Here is a 20594-nt window from a genome sequence, read left to right on the forward strand (position 1 = left end):
TGTGCAGTGTATTGTGAGTTACTTCATTTCTTTCATACAATTCATTTTAGATAAAATGGTACCTGTGTGTCAATGGCTCTTGAGTTGTAGCTGTTTCTTAATGCTGTCATCTTTATCTCAAGTTCTTAGCTGTTCAGAAGTGAAAAGAGACAAGCGTTGAGTCCTCAATTAGTAATTAATTTCCTTTCACTATTAACACATATTGTACTTGCGTAAAAGATTTCTTTAACATAACTGAGTAATCTAAACATGTAACTACTGAAACTTGAAAATGATGTGCAGATGCTGTAACTTGGAAAGTGATTTATGAGTATATTTGTGTCTTTTTTTCTGTTCACTGTTAATTTGCAGTTAAATTCTAAATCTTCGTGGTCAGAAAATCTAGAAGTGGTTTTAAATGGATGATGCATTTTTAATGTTTCTTCTCTCCCTCCAAAGAACAGCAATAGTAGTAGATTTAACAATACCATAGACTCATGACTATGAAATCGTGGCTATTTGTGTTAACATGTTGTTCCTGTTGTTGATGTGATACAAAGCTCCTGCAAAACAGCTGGCACAGTCCAGTGCACTGGCTTCCCTCACTGGACTCGGTAAGTATGTTCCTTATTTTTGAGAGGGCTTAAAGGGGGAGTTTCACTCTTGCCTTGCATTTCTAGAATTGCGTTTTGAAACTAGATTTTCATTGCCCAGGAGTATGGGTCACTTTCTGATAACTTTATCAGCACTTTTGTTTGTTCCACAGGTGATCCTAATGATATAAGTGGGATGGTTTTTGGAGTAAAGGACTAGTCAGTGTGAGTTAGTGTGTGAGAATCTTGCCCTAATTTTGAAAATACATAAAAACTTCAGATAAATTTACTTTTCGAAGTATGATTGTTTCAGAAGCATACTGCAGTCTTCAGAGAGAGGAATACTGTTTGTATTTCTTTCCTATTTTGATCCTTCCAAGCAGGAAGAGAAAGCTGATAGATTAACATGAAAGTCTAGAAATAAAAATATTTTTTTATCTTTGGTATTATCATTTTACCTAATTAAGCACAGAGGCTCCCATATGATATATTACAAGAAACAACACAAGAAAAAGAGTTTGAAATCCCAGTTTGAGAAACAATAGCAAAAGATCTTTCCCAATATGCTTTTTATTATCTAAGACTATCAGTGTCAGTGATCAGGTATGTGTTTGTAACTTGGAATTCTGATTAATTAGGTTGAATGTTATCACAATTATTCACGTTTTAAAACTAAGTCAATAAGATCATAAGAACCTCAGCCTGAAAGAAAGTAAAATATCTCCATGTCAGTTGTTTAAATTGACTTTATCTTTCTTACCAGTCCAGTAATTATTAATATCTCTAGGGGAGAAGAAAGTCCATTTCTGTTCCATCTCCATACCTGTCAAAGTGCAGTGTTTTCTAAATCAATATAGGAAAACTGAAATGGCATTCAGAATTTCTGTAGCCTTGGACTGCGGAGGCGGCTGAAGTAATTTCAGAGGTGTCTTCTGGGAAAGGTCCCAGGCATTTTCTGTCCAGTTGCTGATACAGAGGCAGGCACTGTTACGATCTCCACAGAGAGCTTTTTTGCTCTTCCATGCAATGGAAAAAGTACCATGATCACAGTGGTTGCCTGCTGAAAATAAACATTCCAGAAGAAGTAGAACCAGACAGTGAGCATCAATGCAGATATGGGGGCCTTGGTCACACCAGTCAAACACCATTGGCGCTTACCAGAATAAAGTGACTTCATCAGAGAAGAGGAAGTGAAGGAAGGGCAATGTTACTCTCCTCTTTGCCCCACAGAAATATTAGGAACAAAGCTTAATCTTTCCTCGTGATAGACTGGACTTTATGCACGCAGGTGGACTGGGTGGTTATGGATCAGGAGACAGTGAAGATGAGAGGAGTGACAGAGGCTCTGAATCATCTGATACTGATGATGAGGAATTACGACACAGAATCAGGCAAAAACAGGAAGCATTTTGGAGAAAAGAGAGAGAACAGCAACTACTACTAGAAAAACAGCTAGAAGGTAAATCATATAATGTCTTCTTACATACACTGCTTACATACATACACATATGCTACATATACTGCTGTATATGGGGTTTACTACTTAGAGAAAATACATTTTAAGCCAATAACTATCAAATTTAGAAATAATGTTCTTTTAAAAGTTTTCACAAAAAAGGTGGTTTGAGCTACTTGATCAAAATGGGGTTTGCTGCTTTTATTTATAAGAAGAAAAAAAATCCATGTAGTGTTTTCAATAAAATATTTACTTCAGAGTTAAGGCATGGTGCGTATCTATATGCTATAGATATTGTACTATATAAATACTAGTATTGCTTTATAAAAATTCATGTGTGTGTATAATATATTTTTTAAAAATTATTAGTATCTCAGTTGTGACTAGACTGTAAATTTCACCTTTCTGCACCAGACTGGAGTTTGTATAAACTTGATTCCTCAAAGTTGTATATACTTTTAAGTATATAAAGCATATTTTGCATCATCTAAAAACCATGCTTTTCTGTTACATAATGTTGAGCAGTGCTCCATTCGGAACGTACAGTGGTAGGCTGCAGCTTCTTCAAACTCGCTGTTCTCAGTTGTAGCAGAGGTTTGTTTCCACATGTTGGTTCTTCATAACTGGGGTTTTATACCTAATACTGGGGAAAGATATCTGAATCCAGTCAGTTCACGCTTCGCCTCTCGTAAGGTGGCAGGCTTGATTTTAAAATACAAACCAAAACCAAATCTCTAACTTAATTCTTCTTCTCTGTGCAAGGTAAGGTTTGTCCTTTTGTACCAATAATGTAGGTCAAAAGGGAATCACAGTCACCTTGGACTGCTGAAGAGCAGCGTAGATCAACCCACAAATACAGTGGGCAGAAGTCATGAGCTAAGTTCATAAGCTGCAGAAGAAATAAAGTGCTATTACAATAGCATACTTTTTTCTTATTTCAAGATGGACGACTTCCTCTTTTTATTTTAAAGGCCTAGAAATAAGACATATGGATCTCTTAATAAAAGGCTGAACTAGCTAAACTTTTGGGTTCCTTAATATTCCTGTCTGTCTGCGTATTGTAAGATGTATGCATAATAGGATAGCTTTTTATGGAGAGTGACTGAGTAGTGGCCTGTGACTGCTGTATTCCTAGTGCAGGAAGCCGTATGTCACTTTGGGGACATCTCCATGAGGCTGTTTACAGAAATATAACTCTGGAGTAAAGAAGCTGACTCTATACATCCAGAATACCAAAGAATACTAAATTCAGGGTCTCACAGTAGTGGTGTTTAGGAAAGGCAGCATATTTCTACTATACAATACAACACGTCATCTTCTAACGTAGTCTGGCTTCTGCCTTTATCACCTAATATCTAAGGGAGCAGGTGGAATTCTTTTTGTGGGTTAGATTTGACTCTCAGTTGCCACTAAGATCACTGGGTTTACAGATGCAGTTTTATTCCATAAGTTAATTCAGTCCACATCAGTGTGATAGCCCACATGAAAAGGCTGTGCTTGGGTTTTTTTTGGCTAAAAATGTATGTCAGATATTTTTTTCTTGAGCTCAATTTAAAATGGGAAGAGGAGATAAACCCTGGCCAGTGATGCAAAGGATCCTAGGTTGAATAGAAATAAGTAAAACTATTTTTAAGGTTGGAAATCTCTGGAAAATGCTCTGAGGGTCTGAATTTCTTTACTTTTCTCTGTGAAGATCTTGGCCTGATATTATGTTACTTTCAAGAAACGTATTTGTACATTCTGTTGTCTTCTTACCATGCTGACTACCAAGCTTACATACAATCCAAACTGACTAATTTTTTGTTTTGTAAGAGCTTCACAATCTATTCACATTAAATACTGTGGTCTTAACTTTTGAGCTTAATCTTAAGCAAAGAATTATCTGTAAGTCTCTCTTTTATACTGTTCTTACCTTCCTTAGAATTCATTTGCTATAAAACCGATAAAAACAAGGAAAAATTTGAATTGCTGGTACCTGTTAGCATTTAGGACTAATCTAAGTTATCTTACACTCTAAACCCAGTGTTTTCTTTAAAAAAAACAAACATGTCACTACAGCACAAGGTATTCCTCTAAGGCTTTTTGTGGTCCTACAGAACATGCAGGTACAGCTGCTGTTCTGAGGTTGAGAGCCCGCCTGTGCACTCTATGGAAAATGCAGCTTCTTCAGACCAGCCAGTGATTACTTGAACCCAGATAAGTGGGGCTGGAAGGAAAGCAGGAGGTGTAGGTACTGCTAGAGGAGTGTTGTAGGAAGGAGAAGGAAAGAATTAGTAAGTTGCAGGAGGAAAAATAATGTTTGTGTAGATGAGTTTGAGAGTTTTGGTGCTCCAGGGTATTTGTTAGAGAACTTTGTCTTCAGCCACTGAAACAGGAAATAACATCAAGGACTTCTAAAAGTGGGTTGTGCACTTTTTCTAAACCAGGACTGCAGCTCTTCTAGAGTTACAAAAAGAGAAAACAAGTCTTTTGGTGGGTAGTTGGCATGATGGCAGACAGTGTATTTATTGTAAGTATTATGAAAGATGCTTGGAAATCTGGTTTTGCCAAAAGTAATGGTATGGAAATTATTGTCATTTCACTCCAAGTTAATTGCTTTTTTTCTTTTACACACTTTTTTTTTTTCCAGAAGAAAAGCTACAAAGTGAAAAAGTTTCAAAAGAGATGAATGAATTTATCAACAAAGAACAAAATAGTAACTCGGCATCACAGGAGGCAAAAGAAATTGAAGCAGATATGGTTCATGAAAAGAAAAGATCTCCAAATGCAATTGCTCCTGATACAGAGCTTAAAAAAGAGGGTAAAGAGAGGACAGGAAGGAGTGGGTCAGGAAGCTCTAGCAGTGGTAGCAGTAGCAGCAATAGCAGAAGCAGTAGCAGCAGCAGCACTGTATCTAGTTCATCCTATAGCACTAGCTCAGGTAGTAGTCGCAGCTCTTCACGTTCTTCCTCTCCTAAAAGGAAGAAGAGGCACAGTCGCAGTAGGACACCTTCACATAAAGTTAGGCGCAGCAGAAGCAGGAGTTACACCCACAGAAACAGGAGAGAGAGAAGTAGGAGCAGGGAGAAAATAAGGGAAAGGAGAAGATCTAGTAGAAATCACAGTGCTGAAAGAGGAGAGAGGCGAAGAAATCGGAGTCCTTCAAGAGAGAGAAGCTGGGATAGACGTAGTAGCCGTTCCAGAGATAGGCGAGCTAACCGTGCAAGCCGCAGCAGAAGCAGGGATAGGCGTAAAGCTGAAGACCAGCGTAGAAGCCCTCCTGGAAATAGGCACAAACATAAAAGTGAGGGTAAAGACCAAGAAAGGAAGAAGGAGCAGGGTGGAGCTGTAGATAAGGACAGAAAAAAGAACAGAGAAAGGGAGAAAGATCAAGAAAAAAGGAAAGACAGGTCCAAAAAAGAGGAAAAAGAAAGTAAGGCTGGTAGTCATGACGACAGTAGATTAAAGAGAAAAAGGGACAGCGAAAGAACTTTCACTCGCGGTGAGTCCATATGTGTGAAAATAATAAGACAGGATTCCAGGCAAGAATGCAAAAGAATTACTACCAAAGATAGCAAAAAACGGTCAGGCTCCGAATCTAGTGCGAGGAGTAGTTCTGAATCGCCAGGAAGCAGCAAAGAAAAGAAAGCTAAGAAATCGAAGCATATTCGGTCATGCTCCATGGAGAAATCTCAAAGGTCTGGTAAGAAGGCAAGCCGCAAACACAAGTCTAAGTCACGATCAAGGTAGTATACTTTTTAAGTATTTTGTCTGACTTTTTACTTTTATTTTTTTATATTCGTCTTCATGTGTACGGCATATGAAGTTTTTTAATAAAGTATGGTATTTGTTAATTTTTTTTGTCTTAGGCAAAAGTAACTTTGGAAAAATCTCTTAAAACTGTTAATAGCTAAAGCCTAAAGTGTTTGTGGGTTTGGGGGTCTTTTATTTTTTCCAATTAACTTTTGCCCCCTTTTCCTTCTATTTTTCAGATCAATGACTCCTCTTCGTCGTAAACGCTGAGGAATTTATGGCACCAGTGCTATGATGTTTAAAAATTCCATGAGTTATAAAGGCTTGTCTCATTATAGAGGCACATTGTGGCTATGTAGGTGAAACCAGAATCCTTTTTTTATCTGTAAATAAGTGTATTTTTTTCCAAATGCTGCTCAGAATTAAATACCTAATAGGATTTCTTTGCATTACCTTTTTTTTTTTTTTTCTCCCCAAGAACGGTAGTGCTTATTAAGAATATAAACCAGGCCATTCTCTTTCAGCTGTAATGTTCTTAAAATTACTATTGAATGTACTGTGATGTCAATAAAGCTCTTTAGTTCATTTTTTTTGTTTAAAATTCTTGCACCTGAATTTTGTGTTAAATTGTAGAAGGTACTTTTTTTTTTTTAAGGAAAAAAATAAGCGAAGAAAAAGGCAGCTTTTTTGGTATAACAGTTTTTAAAGTACTTGAAAAAGATTTTAACGTAAACCACTTGTCAGAATATGTAATCCATGGACATGATGAAATTAATCTATTGGGGGGTGGAAGAACAAAGCAAAGACATCTTATTTTTTCTTCAGATCTGTGTAATAGATTTTTAATAACCTTTTTATTTGAACTAGCAAGTAATATATGCTGTGTGTGTAAAATATGGGTCACTGTAATACAAGCTATACTGAAAGAGACTGAACCCCACTAGGAATATGTGCAACTAACTGATCTTGTGTGACATTGTTAAGCTCTGGAACTATATTCCTCACCCAGTTTTCAGAGAGGACTTTCTGGATGTCCAGGGATATTACAGGAACAAGACTCTATTTTAGACGTTTTTACGGAATATATTTATAAATGGCACTCAGTACACAGTAGAAAATTGAGAGTAGGTTAACTTTACATTTTGGCACATGCATTAAATGTGTAGTAAACATTAAAGCTGCTTTTTTTTGTTAGTGTTACGAACGAGAACTTTGATTCCTGTAAATCACAGTGATGAGACAGCAACGTAACTAAATTTTTCATTTTAACGTCACCATAAAGTGAAAAAGGTCACTGATTATACCTCCTTCTTCAGGAAATTAACTGCTGCTGTTAGTAACAGGAGTGTGAAATAATACTAATTAACAAAAAAAGCCACACTACGTAACTCTAGGCCAGTGACTGTTAACAAGGAGCATTAATGCAGGAAAAGATTGGGGATCTGTGCCTAGAAGGTCTGGTTATGATACCAACTGTGAAAAAGACAACAGGCTTAACATCAAAGTAAGAGCTCTTTGATGGCTGTATCTTCTGAGAAAAACAAACTAGTAGTATGGGCAACTTGCAGAGCATGTCTTCATGAACAGTTTAATCCATTTAACTAAAAATAGAACTCAGTTATGCAGCATTTTTGCCAGTGTAATTTTTTCATAAGTTAGAAGTAAACTGCTTCAGTGCAAAGAATCACATTTTAAATACATGTTTATTAAGCAAGCTAATGGCTGGCGAATACATGATGCATGTTTATCAAAACACTGTTACAGATAAATAATAAGTTAATTGGTTATAAATAGCATACCTCCCCCACCCAATTAAGTCCTTTTACATAGCATATGTGCTCATACCTGTTAGCAAAATAAGGCACAATTTGCAGCACAGGACTTTTAATTGCATTGGTGTGGATATAAATAATGATACATTAATCCATTCGCAGTACATGATTTGCTCTTGGTAAAAGGGAGAGTTTTATGAGAACTAGGTAGCGTAACAGATGGCTCGGAAGGATGTCTCTTCAGGGCAGGAATTAAGTTTAAGAAAAGCTATTGAGGAATACAGTTTCCATGATGCATTGAATTTGATTTTCAGTTCAGATTTTATATTCTCTGTCTAATAATAAAAAAGATTGTGTATGGAAAGCTTTATATACTCTGACAACAACTGGAATTCTGTCACTTCCTGTAAATATGAGAATTATTTTTTGACACAAATGCACTTATATGGGTAGTGAGTGTATGCCAATAAAAAGAGCATACGATCTCTGTATTTAACTGTTTCAGAAATCTTACTAAACAGCATACTCAGCACACCAGTAATTAAAAATACATCAGTGCTATGTCAGCTTCACCTACATTAGAATTCTTTGTGGATTAGAAACTCCCTTCTGGCTGTTTTTCAATGGTAAAGCTAACATGACATCTAGTCTTTAATTCCACACATGTAAAGTGTTCCTAAATTCAAACATACAAATATTACACAATGGGAATGTATAATTTTGGAAAAATCTGAATTGGGCTGCTGCTCTGTTCTTTTGCTTTTTGAAATAAACACTGCAAAAACCATTTTGGTGTGCTGCAGGAGAGCAGGGCGTACAAGTTTGAATGATATGCAGCAGCATGACAGATGCAGGCACTTCCCTTGAAAAATTGTTTTAATAAGGGATGGTGTGGAATCGAGTAAAAAATGGTTTCCATGCAAATTGTCTAGAAGATGAATACAGCAAACCCAATGTGAGCAAACCCCAAGGCACCCCTTGTGCCATCTATGAACAGGAACCGGCTGTGGCCATGGACAGGCCAGTTGGGTAAAATATTCCAGCTTTAAAGATTGAACAACTACATGCTTTTTGAAATACAGGATAATTGGGGGTTTGGGGGGAAAAATCTGTTGTCATTCGTGTCTTTGAGGAGAGACTTTGTGTCCTGTGGGAGAGATTGGTGCCCAGGCTGCTGCTCCTAATTACAGTTACCTTAGAAGTCTGTGGTCAGAAAAATGGAATAGCTGCCTCCAGTTTAAAACCAGCTTATCCTATTAAGTAAAATACTTGCCATTGTGCATGTATTTAATTGCTTGTTACTAAATTTTTAGAAGTCACAAATATAAAAGCAATGGCAACAGAAGGATTGGCTCTCTCCAGATTTTGCATTTGCTGTGCTAAATAAATGGCAAGTAATAAATTAATCTGCATAAATAATATGCAGAAACACACTTGAAAGAAAGGTTAGTTTTGTGTCTTAAAGAGACTGTGTGTCTCAGCATAAAGCATTTCTTTGAGCTTTTTCCAGTAGCTCTGAGGTGTCATTCATGACTCCTAAGTCCACTGCAATGTGAACTTTGCTGCATGGGAGGTAGGTGCATAGTGAAGCGGTGCACATACAGACTGAGCAGCTTTGCCACGTATTTATTTGCTGCCAAGACCTGGTCTTTCGAGACCTTTCAGCAGTCCTTAATTAGCTTTAAAAAAAGTAAATCCGAACATTACCTAGTAGATGAATTACACTGTATTTGCAGACCTGCCAGTGGGCAGATTTCAAGCAGCAAGGGTTGGTGCACTGAGCAAGGTCAGTTAATGAAGCACCCTGGCTTTGGATAGAGGTTGTACTGCTCCAAACCTGCTGCCGGGTGGTTTGTGCAGGCCATGCTCCTGCCTGTGGCTGCCAACATCCATCCACGTGGCTGGACAGGGAACCGGGATACTGCAGTCACCTGCGTGGAAAGCACGGGAGCGCTGCCAGCTCCTGCTTTCATGGCTTATCTTTGCCTTTCTCCATACCCCTCCCTTCCTGAGAGCTTGGATTTTCATGGGACTTCTTCATGAGACCTGTGGCTGAATAAAGTGTCAGAAAACGATTCTTTTTAAAAACTGCCTGAATTCTTTACCATTTCAGCGTGTTAAACTAGCTCACCATGTGGATCGGAAAAGGCCAAAGCCTGCCAAGGGGAGGCAGGAGGGGAAGAAGATCTTGTGTGTCATCTCCGACAGTCACTCAAAGAGCCATGCAGATTGAAGCCCTCAGCTGAACCTCTCTGTTCAGGGCCCTGGGCAGCTGTGCCAGGGCAAGGGATGGGGAGGGGAAGGCAGCCTTGTCCCTCCTGGGCCACAGCAAGGGCTTCGCCTGCACACTGTGACTGAGCAGCCTCTGCAACAGGGAGGAGCAACACGGCTTGGGAAGTTCCCAAGCACCCAGGGGGTTGTCTCAAGCGTAGCTGTGCTGGGAGGCCCAAGAGCTCTGCTTCCAGCCGTGGATATGGAGTGCAGGCTGTTGAGGATCGGTTCTCCCCATGTCTCCCCTCTCACAGAAGTGAGGAGTCTTGTAATCCGGGCCTTCCCCTGCAAGTCCAGTGTGTTACCTGGTGATACAAGAGACTGAAAGCTAATTGCTGTCTCATTGCAACATGACTCTCCTAAAGAAGTGCTTCCTTGTGCCAGGACATGCAAGGATCAGGCCCACACGCATGAGTAAGGGGACATACATAAAACGGCTGTGAATTTTGAGCGGGGCGCCCGGGTGAAGCCCTGCTGCCGCAAGCTACAGTGCACCGCAGGTTGGCATGGGCTGGGTAGGGAGGGCTCCCGGCTGCTGCATCAGCAGTGGTGCCGCACAACAGCGCTTCACTGTTGGGAAGAGAAAGGTAAAAACAGTGTTTTCATCCGTCTTGTACCACATCTTCAGCTGAAGTATATATACACACACACACATAAATACATATTAGCAAGCATGATTAAGTGCTTGTAATGGTCTGTCCAGCGTTTTGCTCTGCTTCCCTTGCATTTATAATATTATAAAAATGCAGTAATAAATAATCACCTTTAAATCGATGTGGTGACACATTCTGACCGGCGGCGGTGCCTCACAACACCTAAGGCCGCAGCAGGCGCTGCCCGGGGCTGCCGCCGGACACTACCACGGACAAGGGCAGCACTGCCGGGCTGCGACGGCTGACGGCAGGGCCGGGCCGGAACCAACCTTCCCGGCGCCCGGGCCGGCAGGCAGCCGGCACCGTGTCGCCGCCGCACGCCCGGCGCTGGCAGGGTAGCGGGGCGGGGCGAGCACGGACTGCTGCGGCCTCGGAGATGTGGAGCGGCGGCGGGCCGGCCCGCGCCCTCACCCGCACCGTGTGGCGCCGGCGGGCAGCGGGCGGTGAGCAGGCGGGCGGGGAGGGCGCGGGTGGGAGGGTCCCGGCGCGGTGCCCGCGGGGCTTGGCTGGTTCCCGTCCCCCGCCCCGCGGCCGAGGTGGCCTAGCGGGGGAGTCACTTCTCCGGCTGCCTCACAGCAGGGCCCCGTAAGCCTCCCACCGGCTTCCACCTGGCCGTTGCTTCTGGCAGTTCCCGGCAGCGTCCCCCTGGCCTAGGCTCGGCGTGCCGGCCGCGGCCTGTCCCCGGTCTGGTGCGCTGGGCTGGGGCATGGCTGATGGTTTGCGCGGCAGAGCCGAGAGCCCGCCCGGCCGCACCGTGTTCGTGCCGGTAATGAGCCACTCGTGCTGGCAGTGCCACGCCAGGCTGACGCCGGCCTGTGAGGCCTGGTAGGGACTGGGGGGCTTCACGGAGCCCTAACAGAGCTCTCGTAATGGAGGCGTTTTCCCCCTGCTGCCTCCTTTACATCCCGTCAGCCCAGAGATACCTGTAGTTTACCTAGTTCACCCCACCGCTCCCTGCTGCCTAAACCCATCTGCAGGGGCTGTTACTCCGGTATCGCTGTGATTTGGTTGCTGGTGTCCTGGCCACAGCTGGATCGTGTGAGTGTGTGTTACGCTGGGAAAGCCCAGTGCATGTTGGCAAGGCTGGTGTGAAGGACAGGTGCCCGTGGCCTGTCTGCGCTGTTCGAGAGGTTTTATGTTTCATCACCAGTTCATAAGACAAAATGAGCATGCAGCTGTGTATTTCTTACTCCGATAGGCGATGAAACAGGAATCAGAGCCCAGCGTTAATAGTAGGTGTGTGTATGCGCAGCTTGTCAGAGGAAATGTTTTTGTGTAGTAATAGAAATACCTCAGCTGTGTGAAAAGTTCCTTCTCATCCAGGCTCTGAAAAATGCCACCATACATAACTTGAGAAGTACAAGTGCTCTGAATTAGCACGTGCTCTTTTATTTAATCACGTCCGCTCATCAAGTATGATAGTGGGCACCGTGTAAAGGTTTGCATGGTTAGTGGTGGTGTTCTAGCACAATATTGTCAAACAAGGTTCATAAAGCTGATGTTTTCCATTCGGTTGCCTTCCTTTTATTTCTGCAGACAGCCATGCTGATCTGTCCTTTCAGGCAGGCATGAGAGGTACCCTTCAGGACTGCAACTGGAAAACACAGCTGAAAGCCAGCAGTACTCTGGCTGGCCTTCTGTTCAAAATGAAAAGCAGCATGTAAGTGTGGTATCTAAAATATCCTGCGTGACAAGGACCATCATTTTCTGTAACAGTTCAGTTTTACTTCAGGACAGTGTCCTGTGAAGTCATTTTTAAATCTCACAAATGTTTAAACCTTTAATGTGGCCTAGTTTTGTTTTATTAATTACTAGCTTAAAAATTACAGGTGTCTGGTCATCTGTACACATAAAGTGTATAAAATCTGTTTGTTATTAATCAGGTGTAACTGGAGCCTCTAAAGGAGTGTGTGTTTTATCTCTTTTTCATCTTGTGATGCAGAATTTCCCATATTTTACCTGACATGAATACCTGTATGAGTTTCATGGCATTCAGCTTTTGTTATTCAGGCTTACTGTGAAGACACGTTTCAGCACTTCACGGTCATCAGTGGATCCCAAAGAAATGAAAAAATTCCAGTTCCTTGCGCAGAAGTGGTGGGATGAAGAAGGAGAATATTTAGCCCTTCATTCTATGAATGATATTAGAGTGCCCTTTATTAGGTATGGGTTTGAAGACAGATTTTTAAATAATACATACTGTTTCTGCATAAGGTCAGTAAGAGAAAAGCAGTTACCAGCCCTTAAGCTGCATATTGAAGCTATGAAAGCAGCCATGTGTTTGCCATTAATCCATCCCTTTTGTTCCAGAGATACTCTGTTAAACATGAGCAATAATTACCACCTGGGAAGTCCACTTTCTGGAGTAAAAATTCTGGACGTTGGCTGTGGAGGTGGACTGCTCAGTGAGGTAAGAAATGGGGTTCTCTGCTTTCTCTTGTTAAAAAGCATACAGTGTTTGAGTTGTTCTATTGTTACACTGCCTAGTTTCTAGTCCTCCTCCGAGGAGCTTTTCTTTTGCATGATATATTAGTTACTGCCTGGTTTGGAGTGTGGAGTGTTCTACAAACCCCAGAGAAGGAGCTGGTAATGAGAAGTTATGAAATTCCAAGGTTCATCAGATAAGTAAGATTTCAAACACTGTGAAGAAAATGAGAGGGGAAGAACAATGTCAAAGTCTTTGGGTACTCCTCTGGGCAGTCACAGTGTGACAGCTATTTCTTTTTTCAATTTACAAGCCTAGGCAAGAACACTTTAATCATGACAATCCTCGTTAGCAAAGAAGTGTTTTCCGTTACAAACTTGTTCTTACATGTTCATTTCTTTGAAATGCTTATCTTCAGTTTCTTATACTGGGGGTGGGGATTCTTGCCTTTGCTTTGATCTCATGGGAAAAGCAGGGAATAAAGTCAAATACCCGAGACATGCCTTCCCTCTATTGGGAGAGGTTCTCCTAGTACAGGGGCTGATGTTACAGCTGCTTTTGAAGGAGTCTGCACAAACCTGGGAGTGAGAAGTCACTGTCTCTGGTGGAACCTTTTGGTTGCACAGCCTTGGAGCAGTGCTATATCCTGACAATAGGGATTGTTTGTAAATTTACTATTACAGATCTGGGAACTTTATCAGCATCTGAAACATGGTGTTAAAGAGGGACCTGAATCTCTCCCTGTGCTTTCTTTATTGTTTTGTTTCTCATTTATTGTTTTGTTTCTCATTTATTCTGAGGAAAACCCTGTGGTCTTGTGAGAGCCCACTCTCTGACAAGGCTGGCAAAGCCAGAGTGCTGCATCAGGTTCTCAGGCTGCACAAATGGTGAATTTCAGGTTGGAATAACATACATGTGGTCATGTTCTGCAGCCTGTTTCAGTTTCAGAAGAGGTGATGGCTGAGGTGTTAACCTATGAGTAAGAAGACACGGGAGAAACCTGAGTGACAGCCAAGCCTGATACTATCCTAGTAAACATCAGTGTTTAGTTCTCAGCAGTGAGAAAGTCCCAGAGATAATCATATATTAAGTAACCATTAAAAAGAGATGAGGATTTACCATTACAGGTGGATGTTGAAGAAAGTAATGACCGTAATTAAATACTGCATTGTTTTCCCCCCTTTGAGGACTGTGTTGATTTTCCCCCTTTGTTTTTCCTCTATTGGAAGGTAATAGTGGCAGGTTTGGAACAATTTATTCTAAAAGACAATTTCAGTATGTCTATTGCAATGCATAATTTTCTAAGAAAATTAACACCACCTCCTCCAGATCTAAGAATTTCCTTGCTTTAATAAACATTTAATATAAAACTGCCATGTCAGAGCTCATGATTTTTTTTTGTTTGCCTTGTGTTCTCCTGGATTTTTTCTGCTTCATGTATGTACCTTGCAAAGCTGCAGACACCTTTAAGTAAATTGTTTTCATGCAGAGAATAAATTATACTCTGTATTATTAGCCTTTAGGTAGACTAGGAGCTTCAGTTACTGGAATTGATCCTCTGGAGGACAACATTAGAACAGCAGATCAGCACAAGTCATTTGATCCGGTCCTGGCCCAGAGAATACAGTATAAGTCCAGTTCACTGGAGGAGATTGTGGAAGAGTCTATGGAAACCTTTGATGTAATTGTAGCTTCTGAAGTAGTGGAGCATGTGGCTGACCTTGAAATGTTTATCAAGTGTTGCTCTCAGGTGTTAAAGGTAAGAGAGTTTTTGCTTTCATTATTGGGAACATTTATTCTCTTTTATTATTAAGGCTTTCATTTGAATGGGTGTGAAGACACCTACATCTGCATTCATTTCTCCACCTTGAAGTCTGAACCATGCTCTAGAGGTACATTCCATTCGCCTCCATCATGCAAGTACATCTTTCCAACTTCAGTAACTAAAGTTAGATGAGATTTGTTTCCCCAACCCTCCGTTAGAAAAGTGATATTGGCAATGTTGCTTTGAAGCAAGACCTTAAGAAACCTGGTTGCTTCTGATTTCACCCAGATGAGAGAAAACACGACATTGCTGCTATTGATTGATGGCTGTGGCTCAGACTGCACTGAAGCTGACTGTAATGATGTTTGGCTCCTAAGATTCCATTCCAGCTCTAGCGTCATGAAGGGTTATGAAGGGTCATAGTTATGCCTGGATGTAATCAGATGTTGTTTTATTCCTCTCTGATAAAGAAGGATGGTGGGCCCAGTACACAAGTAACAGCTTTCATTTAATCTCTTGATTTACCTTTCTGGTCATCAAAAGGAATATAGATGATTTGAATGAAATGCTGAACTAATTTTCAGCCTGCTATGGTAATGGAAATTACCCTTTATTTCTACCAAACAATCTCTGAAGTTCTTAGAATTAATTTCTGGCTTTGTTTTTTGACCCTGTAATCACTAAAACAAGCACAGCATTCAGCAGCTTTAAAAATTAGGCAGTATTACATATTTTACTTTGGTTTTAAATTTACAAAGTGTTTATTTTTACAACAGGTATTTTATGTACCTTAGTATCTTCTATTTATCCATTTCCTTGGCAATGGTGCATTATAAGTGACATTTTTTGAGGAAGGAAGTGGTTTTCAGACTGCCCAAGACTTTGATTAGGTCGACTCTTGAAGGACTACTGAGTAATATGGTTAGAACACTATATTCTTTATTGTATTTAATAGTATACTTGTAAATACTTATCCTGGGATGAAATTAATTCTTACTCTTGCAGCATGTAGACTTGTAGATAGACAAATTATGTGTTTTAATGCCATTAAATGTACATTTTTTAAAATGATAAATATTTTTCTAACTGAATATTTTAATCTTTTAATTAGCCTGGAGGTTCTTTATTCATTACTACAGTCAATAGAACACAGTTGTCCTATGTCCTGGGAATTGTGGTTGCAGAAAAAATTCTGGGCGTTGTACCAGAAGGAACACATGAATGGGAGAAGTTTGTTCCCCCTGAAGACCTGGAGCGCCTCCTGGAATCAAGTGAGTTCCAGGCTGGATGATAGTAATGCAGAGAGGTATTCACATGGTCCCTGTAGAAATGGCAAGGAGATAAGTTAGGTGGGGTGTGTGCTAGCAACAGTACACAGCTTTTCCTCTGTGAGTTAGCGGTCATACATTGATTTCTGGTTTAAGGACACTATTGCTTACTGTATTTTGCATAAGTTAAATAAACTAAGTGGAGCCCTAGGGATGCAGAGATCAGTCAAACAAAATCACCGGTACAGCTTCCCTCTATTTGATAGCCTAAATGAAAATCCCAAGGTTTTCCATCCTGTTCACATGACAGAATGTATGCACTGAAGTGGTTCCTTATGCTCTAGGTCAGGTTTGAGAAAATAACTGTATTGGCATTCCAGAGCTGCACTGCACTGTTTCTCATCTTTTCCTTGGGAGAAAGGTGTTTTTAATTTTGGATGCTGCTCCATGCTCTTTATTCATATTATATGACTAAAAGATTTCTTAAAAAATGTGAAGATTAAACCTACCACAAATTCATTAGTCAGTTCTTGAGAAACTGTATGATACTGATTTGAAGAAATAATTAAATTACCATGGCTTGAGTGCTTTTAAAATATACAAAACACTGAGCTGGGAAGAGTTCCACCCATTTTCCTCCTTCTCTACAGATGTTTTAAAACCCTCTCACTGAATATTTCACTTTGCTTTAGTTCACTGTAAGGAGGCTGTCCTGGGTTCAGCTATAACGGTTATTTTCCTCCCTCCTAATAGCTCATGCAGTGCTGAATTACGAGTTGAGCTGTTCTCTTGGCAAGGTCTTTTCCTGGCGCTTTGCAGTACTGCTGTAAGGAACATGACTAATACCAGTTCACATATCAGTGTCTCTTTCTCTTCTCCCTTCAAAAGGAGAAGGAGGTGCAGTGCAGTGATTTGTTTCAATAGGGTGTTTCTACTTCCATCATGTACCCTGATGGGACACAGCAGAGCCATGCAGTGAACTGAGAGCTGCTCAGCAGGGAGTGCTAAATCAATTTTCATTTGCACTGGGTCCTTGATGGCATTTTTCTGCCTCTTTCTTACATTTTTCTACTCCTAAGGGGAATCTGCAGAATCCTTCCAAAGATATGCTCAGGTTTTCACTTTGAAAAGTGCGACCTCAATCTGAAGAATATTTCCACCCACAGAAAACATTACCAGTCACAAAGATGTGGTGAAGTTGAGGTTTCTAGCTTATGACTTTGCAGTGGCTCACTGTATAGCATGCTAATGGTACATGGTCAGGCACAGAGCTACTGCTGCTGCTGCCAATAATGGGACTCACTGTTACCAGTGATGCCTGCTGCTGCTGCTGCTTGTGATGCTGTCTGACAAAGGCCAGCTTGTGAAGCACTGCTCCCCAGCTCAGAGGAAACAGCCTGTTTAAGGCTTGCTGTTCTAAATGGTTTGATGTTGCAGTGACTTACAGTATTTAAGAACATCACTTGCTTTATGGCTTCTTTCTTTTCTAGATGGCTTTTCAGTCAAGACAGTGAATGGGATGTTGTATAATCCCCTCTGGGGGTCGTGGAGCTGGACAGAAAGCACAAGTATTAACTATGCAATGCATGCTGTGAAGTCTGGGGCTCAGGGACAGTCAAGCCCAACAGATGCCCCATCAGAGATGGAAAGCAAACAGCACTCAGACACAGCTGGCACTGCGGTATGATGGTCTGAGATGTGTGGTGATGGGCTGTCACCAGGCACAGAAAAGAAGGTTTTACCCAAATGAACATAATAAAACCTTTTGTAACAACAAGCTTGCTGTTTGTGTTAATAATGCTATTTTTGGCCAGATATTTTTGGGCAGTCTCAGATAAAAACAAATGCCCATTATCTCAGGAATCTTGTAAGATCAAAATGAGCTTTTAAAGAGTATTTTTATATGAAAGTAGTTTCAAACTGTTGGACAGGAAAATGCAAGTTACTCTGTCTGTAGCTTGAAGGAAGCTCTTATTTGTGATGGCATTTTCAGACGGCATGTAGAATGAGCTAAAACCCACAATGATGTACAATAAATAAAATGCCTTAGGTATTTAAGTTACCTAACTCAGTTAAAATACAGGAAACAAGTATTTAGAAAACATAAACACTTATTTCCATATTATGTCGTCTTCCTGAGAGGATAAAAAAAAAGAGCAGCAAACCTTTTCTGTCAGGTCATGCTATTTTCTACAGCTGACATGAGCTGATTGTGCGGTGGAAGAAGAGTCTCCTAGACCGGACTGCCCCAGCTGTCAGAAGCCTCTTCACCATAAAGGTACTTGTGGCTGTTATTTCAACTCTTCCTCTGCACAAATAAAGGAAAGTAAAAGTTGTGGGTAAAATGTTTCTAAGCAACCAGAGCTTTATGCTAGAAAATGATGTTGGCACTCTGTCCTAGAATTGAAGTGCCATACCTGCTCAGGCTTACAGCCCGGTGCTAGGGGAAGAAAAAGTGTTGGTTTACAAGGAAACACAATGTGTGTGTATCCATTGCTCTGTCTCTTTCCTTCTCTGTCTTCTTTCAGCTTGCATACAGGCAGAGAGGTGGCCTTGCTGTGTTTGAAGGGAGGAAACCGAAATTTTTAAAAATGTTTTTATTTTTTCTTTGTATTTTCTTTCTTATTACTTGCACATTTCTTCCACTGTAGCAGTTTGGTGGCCTAAATTATTGTTTTGCATGTGCATTCTTACTGTTTTGCTGAATCTGCATGCTGCCTTAGGATCCAAGTTTCATGATTGATCTGATGATGCGTGAAAGAATATTTGTAATGGAAATACTACTAATTTGTAGGTATTAAGACTAAAAAGGATTATCTAGTGTGATCATTTCCATGACAGTAAGTTCTGTTTTATAATATTTGGCTATAGCTTGGCTTTGAAAAGAAGATTCATCTTCGTATAGAGAGTTGAGTGATGGAGGAACCACTACGTTGATAAGTCTATTGTTCCAAAAGCTCATCAGTTGAAGTGGTCTGGCCTCAGATCCTAGCCAGTGATGTCTTCTCATCTTCATTTTTCAGGGTAAGGACCTATCAGCTGTATTTTCAAGTCAAGTCAGCCCTTAATTTTCTCTTGGATAAATGGGCTGAGATTATCTCTATAGCTATTACCACTGCAGTGCTGAGACCATATAAAATTTTGTGGTAAACGTCCTTTCTGAAGCATGACAGCGGAAATGGATGCAGCATTTCAGAGATGGTTTCAGTAATGCTGTCTGCAAGAGGAATATATCTTTCCTTCTGCTTGACCACCTTCTGCAGGGGAGTCTCTGCTCCACTGGTCATGCATGCAGCGTGCCACATAATGTTCAGGAGAGGAGTTGCACTTGGACAAATATGGACCCACAGCAGATAACCAGTGGTCTTTGTTCCTAACATTACCCTAACCAAGTTAACAGCTTCAGCGTAAGTTACTACAACTGTATGGTTGGTTGTTTCAAATTTTGCCAACAGTGAATTGAAAGAAAACAGATTCTGAGAAGTGCTGAGAGCTGCACAGATTCCTGGGTTATCCCACTAGAAACGTCCCCCAAGGGGCACAGTTTCTCACTTCATCTATTTGTTTTGAGACCTATCAAGTGAAATAAAACTAATGTAGATAAAACTGGAATAGAACAGCTAATTTTTGTTTGCTTTAAAAGCCTTAGATCCAGAGGTTTGTGTGATCAGCTGTTATCCTGGCTTTCTCATCTTTTCCTTTCTTCCCACTTGCTTGTTGCTTGCTTGTAGTTTTTCATTAAACTGTCAGCTGCCTGGGGAAGGAACTGTATTTTTTTTGGACTGCTTTTCCTATATCGCTTAATACAAAAAGCGTTTGATGCTGCTTGTTTCTCTGTATCTGGTAAGAGGGATCATGTACCTAATTAACAATGGTTGGCATTGAAGCAACAAGCACATGGACCTAATTGTCTGTGGATAACCCCTGGTTTTGACAAAAACCTTACCATGAGCACCTGACTTTCTGCTTCTAAGCATGCATAGAAGCCCTGCCAACGTGGGAGAGTTCAGTGAGTGGTGTGGGCAGAGGGGTGGGACTGCTTAAGCAGGTCCTTGTGTACTTATGGCATGTCTCCAGATGTCCCCATGTGCTCTCTCCTCACTCTCTAGCCCTCAGGTTTACTCTCCTGGTGGAGTATCCAATCTGTTATGGCTGTATTTCATTCCTCTGGTTAAAACAATCTGGTTTAAAGCTAGAATGTACATGATTGCACTAGAGATAATTTTAGCAAGATAAACAGTGCAAGAATATCCTGCACCTTGGTTTTTAGCTGTTTTGGATTTTTTATTAAAAAATTCTTGTATTATTCATAAATGTGCAACTCTGGCACAGTGTAACTGAGTACTGTGCACTGAGTACATGCTACATATTCATGCTGCAGAAAGTTTTTTCTTAATCTGTGCATAGGAAACCAATCAAGATTTCACACTTCTCTTAGCCCAGTTCTGCGGAAATTTAATAGGTGCTATTGAAGGGGACAGCATTTAAGTCAAATTTGCAAATCTTTTTGCCTTCATGTTGGAACTTGTTCATGAGTATGGAGCTGCAGCTTTGATGCTTACAGAAATGGTGGTGGTAGGAGATAAAGTCATGTTACAGCATCAGGCACACACTTGGGATTAGAGGTGAGGCAAGAGGTGATTCTCACCTTGAAATTGAGAAAGTCATATTTGGGGCTGG

The 20594-nt window shown here is 40.8% G+C and overlaps 2 protein-coding genes across 5 annotated transcripts in view; both read left to right on the forward strand.

Annotated features, from left to right (window-relative positions):
* The window catches only part of PNISR (PNN interacting serine and arginine rich protein), a 28947-nt gene extending 20924 nt beyond the window's left edge, over positions 1 to 8023 (forward strand). For 3 of the 4 annotated variants that reach the window (XM_061460240.1, XM_061460239.1, XM_061460238.1), the window contains 4 exons: positions 540 to 593; positions 1861 to 2031; positions 4658 to 5753; positions 6000 to 8023. In XM_061460240.1, the coding sequence (XP_061316224.1) occupies positions 540 to 593; positions 1861 to 2031; positions 4658 to 5753; positions 6000 to 6030 (1352 nt within the window). In that variant the 3' untranslated portion in view covers positions 6031 to 8023. The remainder of the gene's footprint in view (positions 1 to 539; positions 594 to 1860; positions 2032 to 4657; positions 5754 to 5999) is intronic. The other variant, XM_061460241.1, reaches the window with a different exon arrangement.
* A 2776-nt stretch (positions 8024 to 10799) lies between these two features.
* On the forward strand, positions 10800 to 17691 carry COQ3 (coenzyme Q3, methyltransferase). The gene is made up of 7 exons (XM_061460242.1): positions 10800 to 10899; positions 11993 to 12116; positions 12467 to 12619; positions 12767 to 12866; positions 14398 to 14640; positions 15758 to 15917; positions 17405 to 17691. The coding sequence occupies exons 1-7, from the start codon at positions 10833 to 10835 to the stop codon at positions 17599 to 17601; spliced, it is 1044 nt and encodes a 347-aa protein (XP_061316226.1). The 5' UTR covers positions 10800 to 10832; the 3' UTR covers positions 17602 to 17691.
* The last annotated feature ends 2903 nt before the right edge of the window (positions 17692 to 20594 follow it).

The sequence above is a fragment of the Pezoporus flaviventris genome, unplaced genomic scaffold (genome assembly GCF_033815535.1).
Source record: "Pezoporus flaviventris isolate CSIRO_AGI_PZ_B2104156 unplaced genomic scaffold, CSIRO_AGI_Pfla_v1 ptg000031l, whole genome shotgun sequence".
Lineage (NCBI taxonomy): Eukaryota > Metazoa > Chordata > Aves > Psittaciformes > Psittacidae > Pezoporus > Pezoporus flaviventris.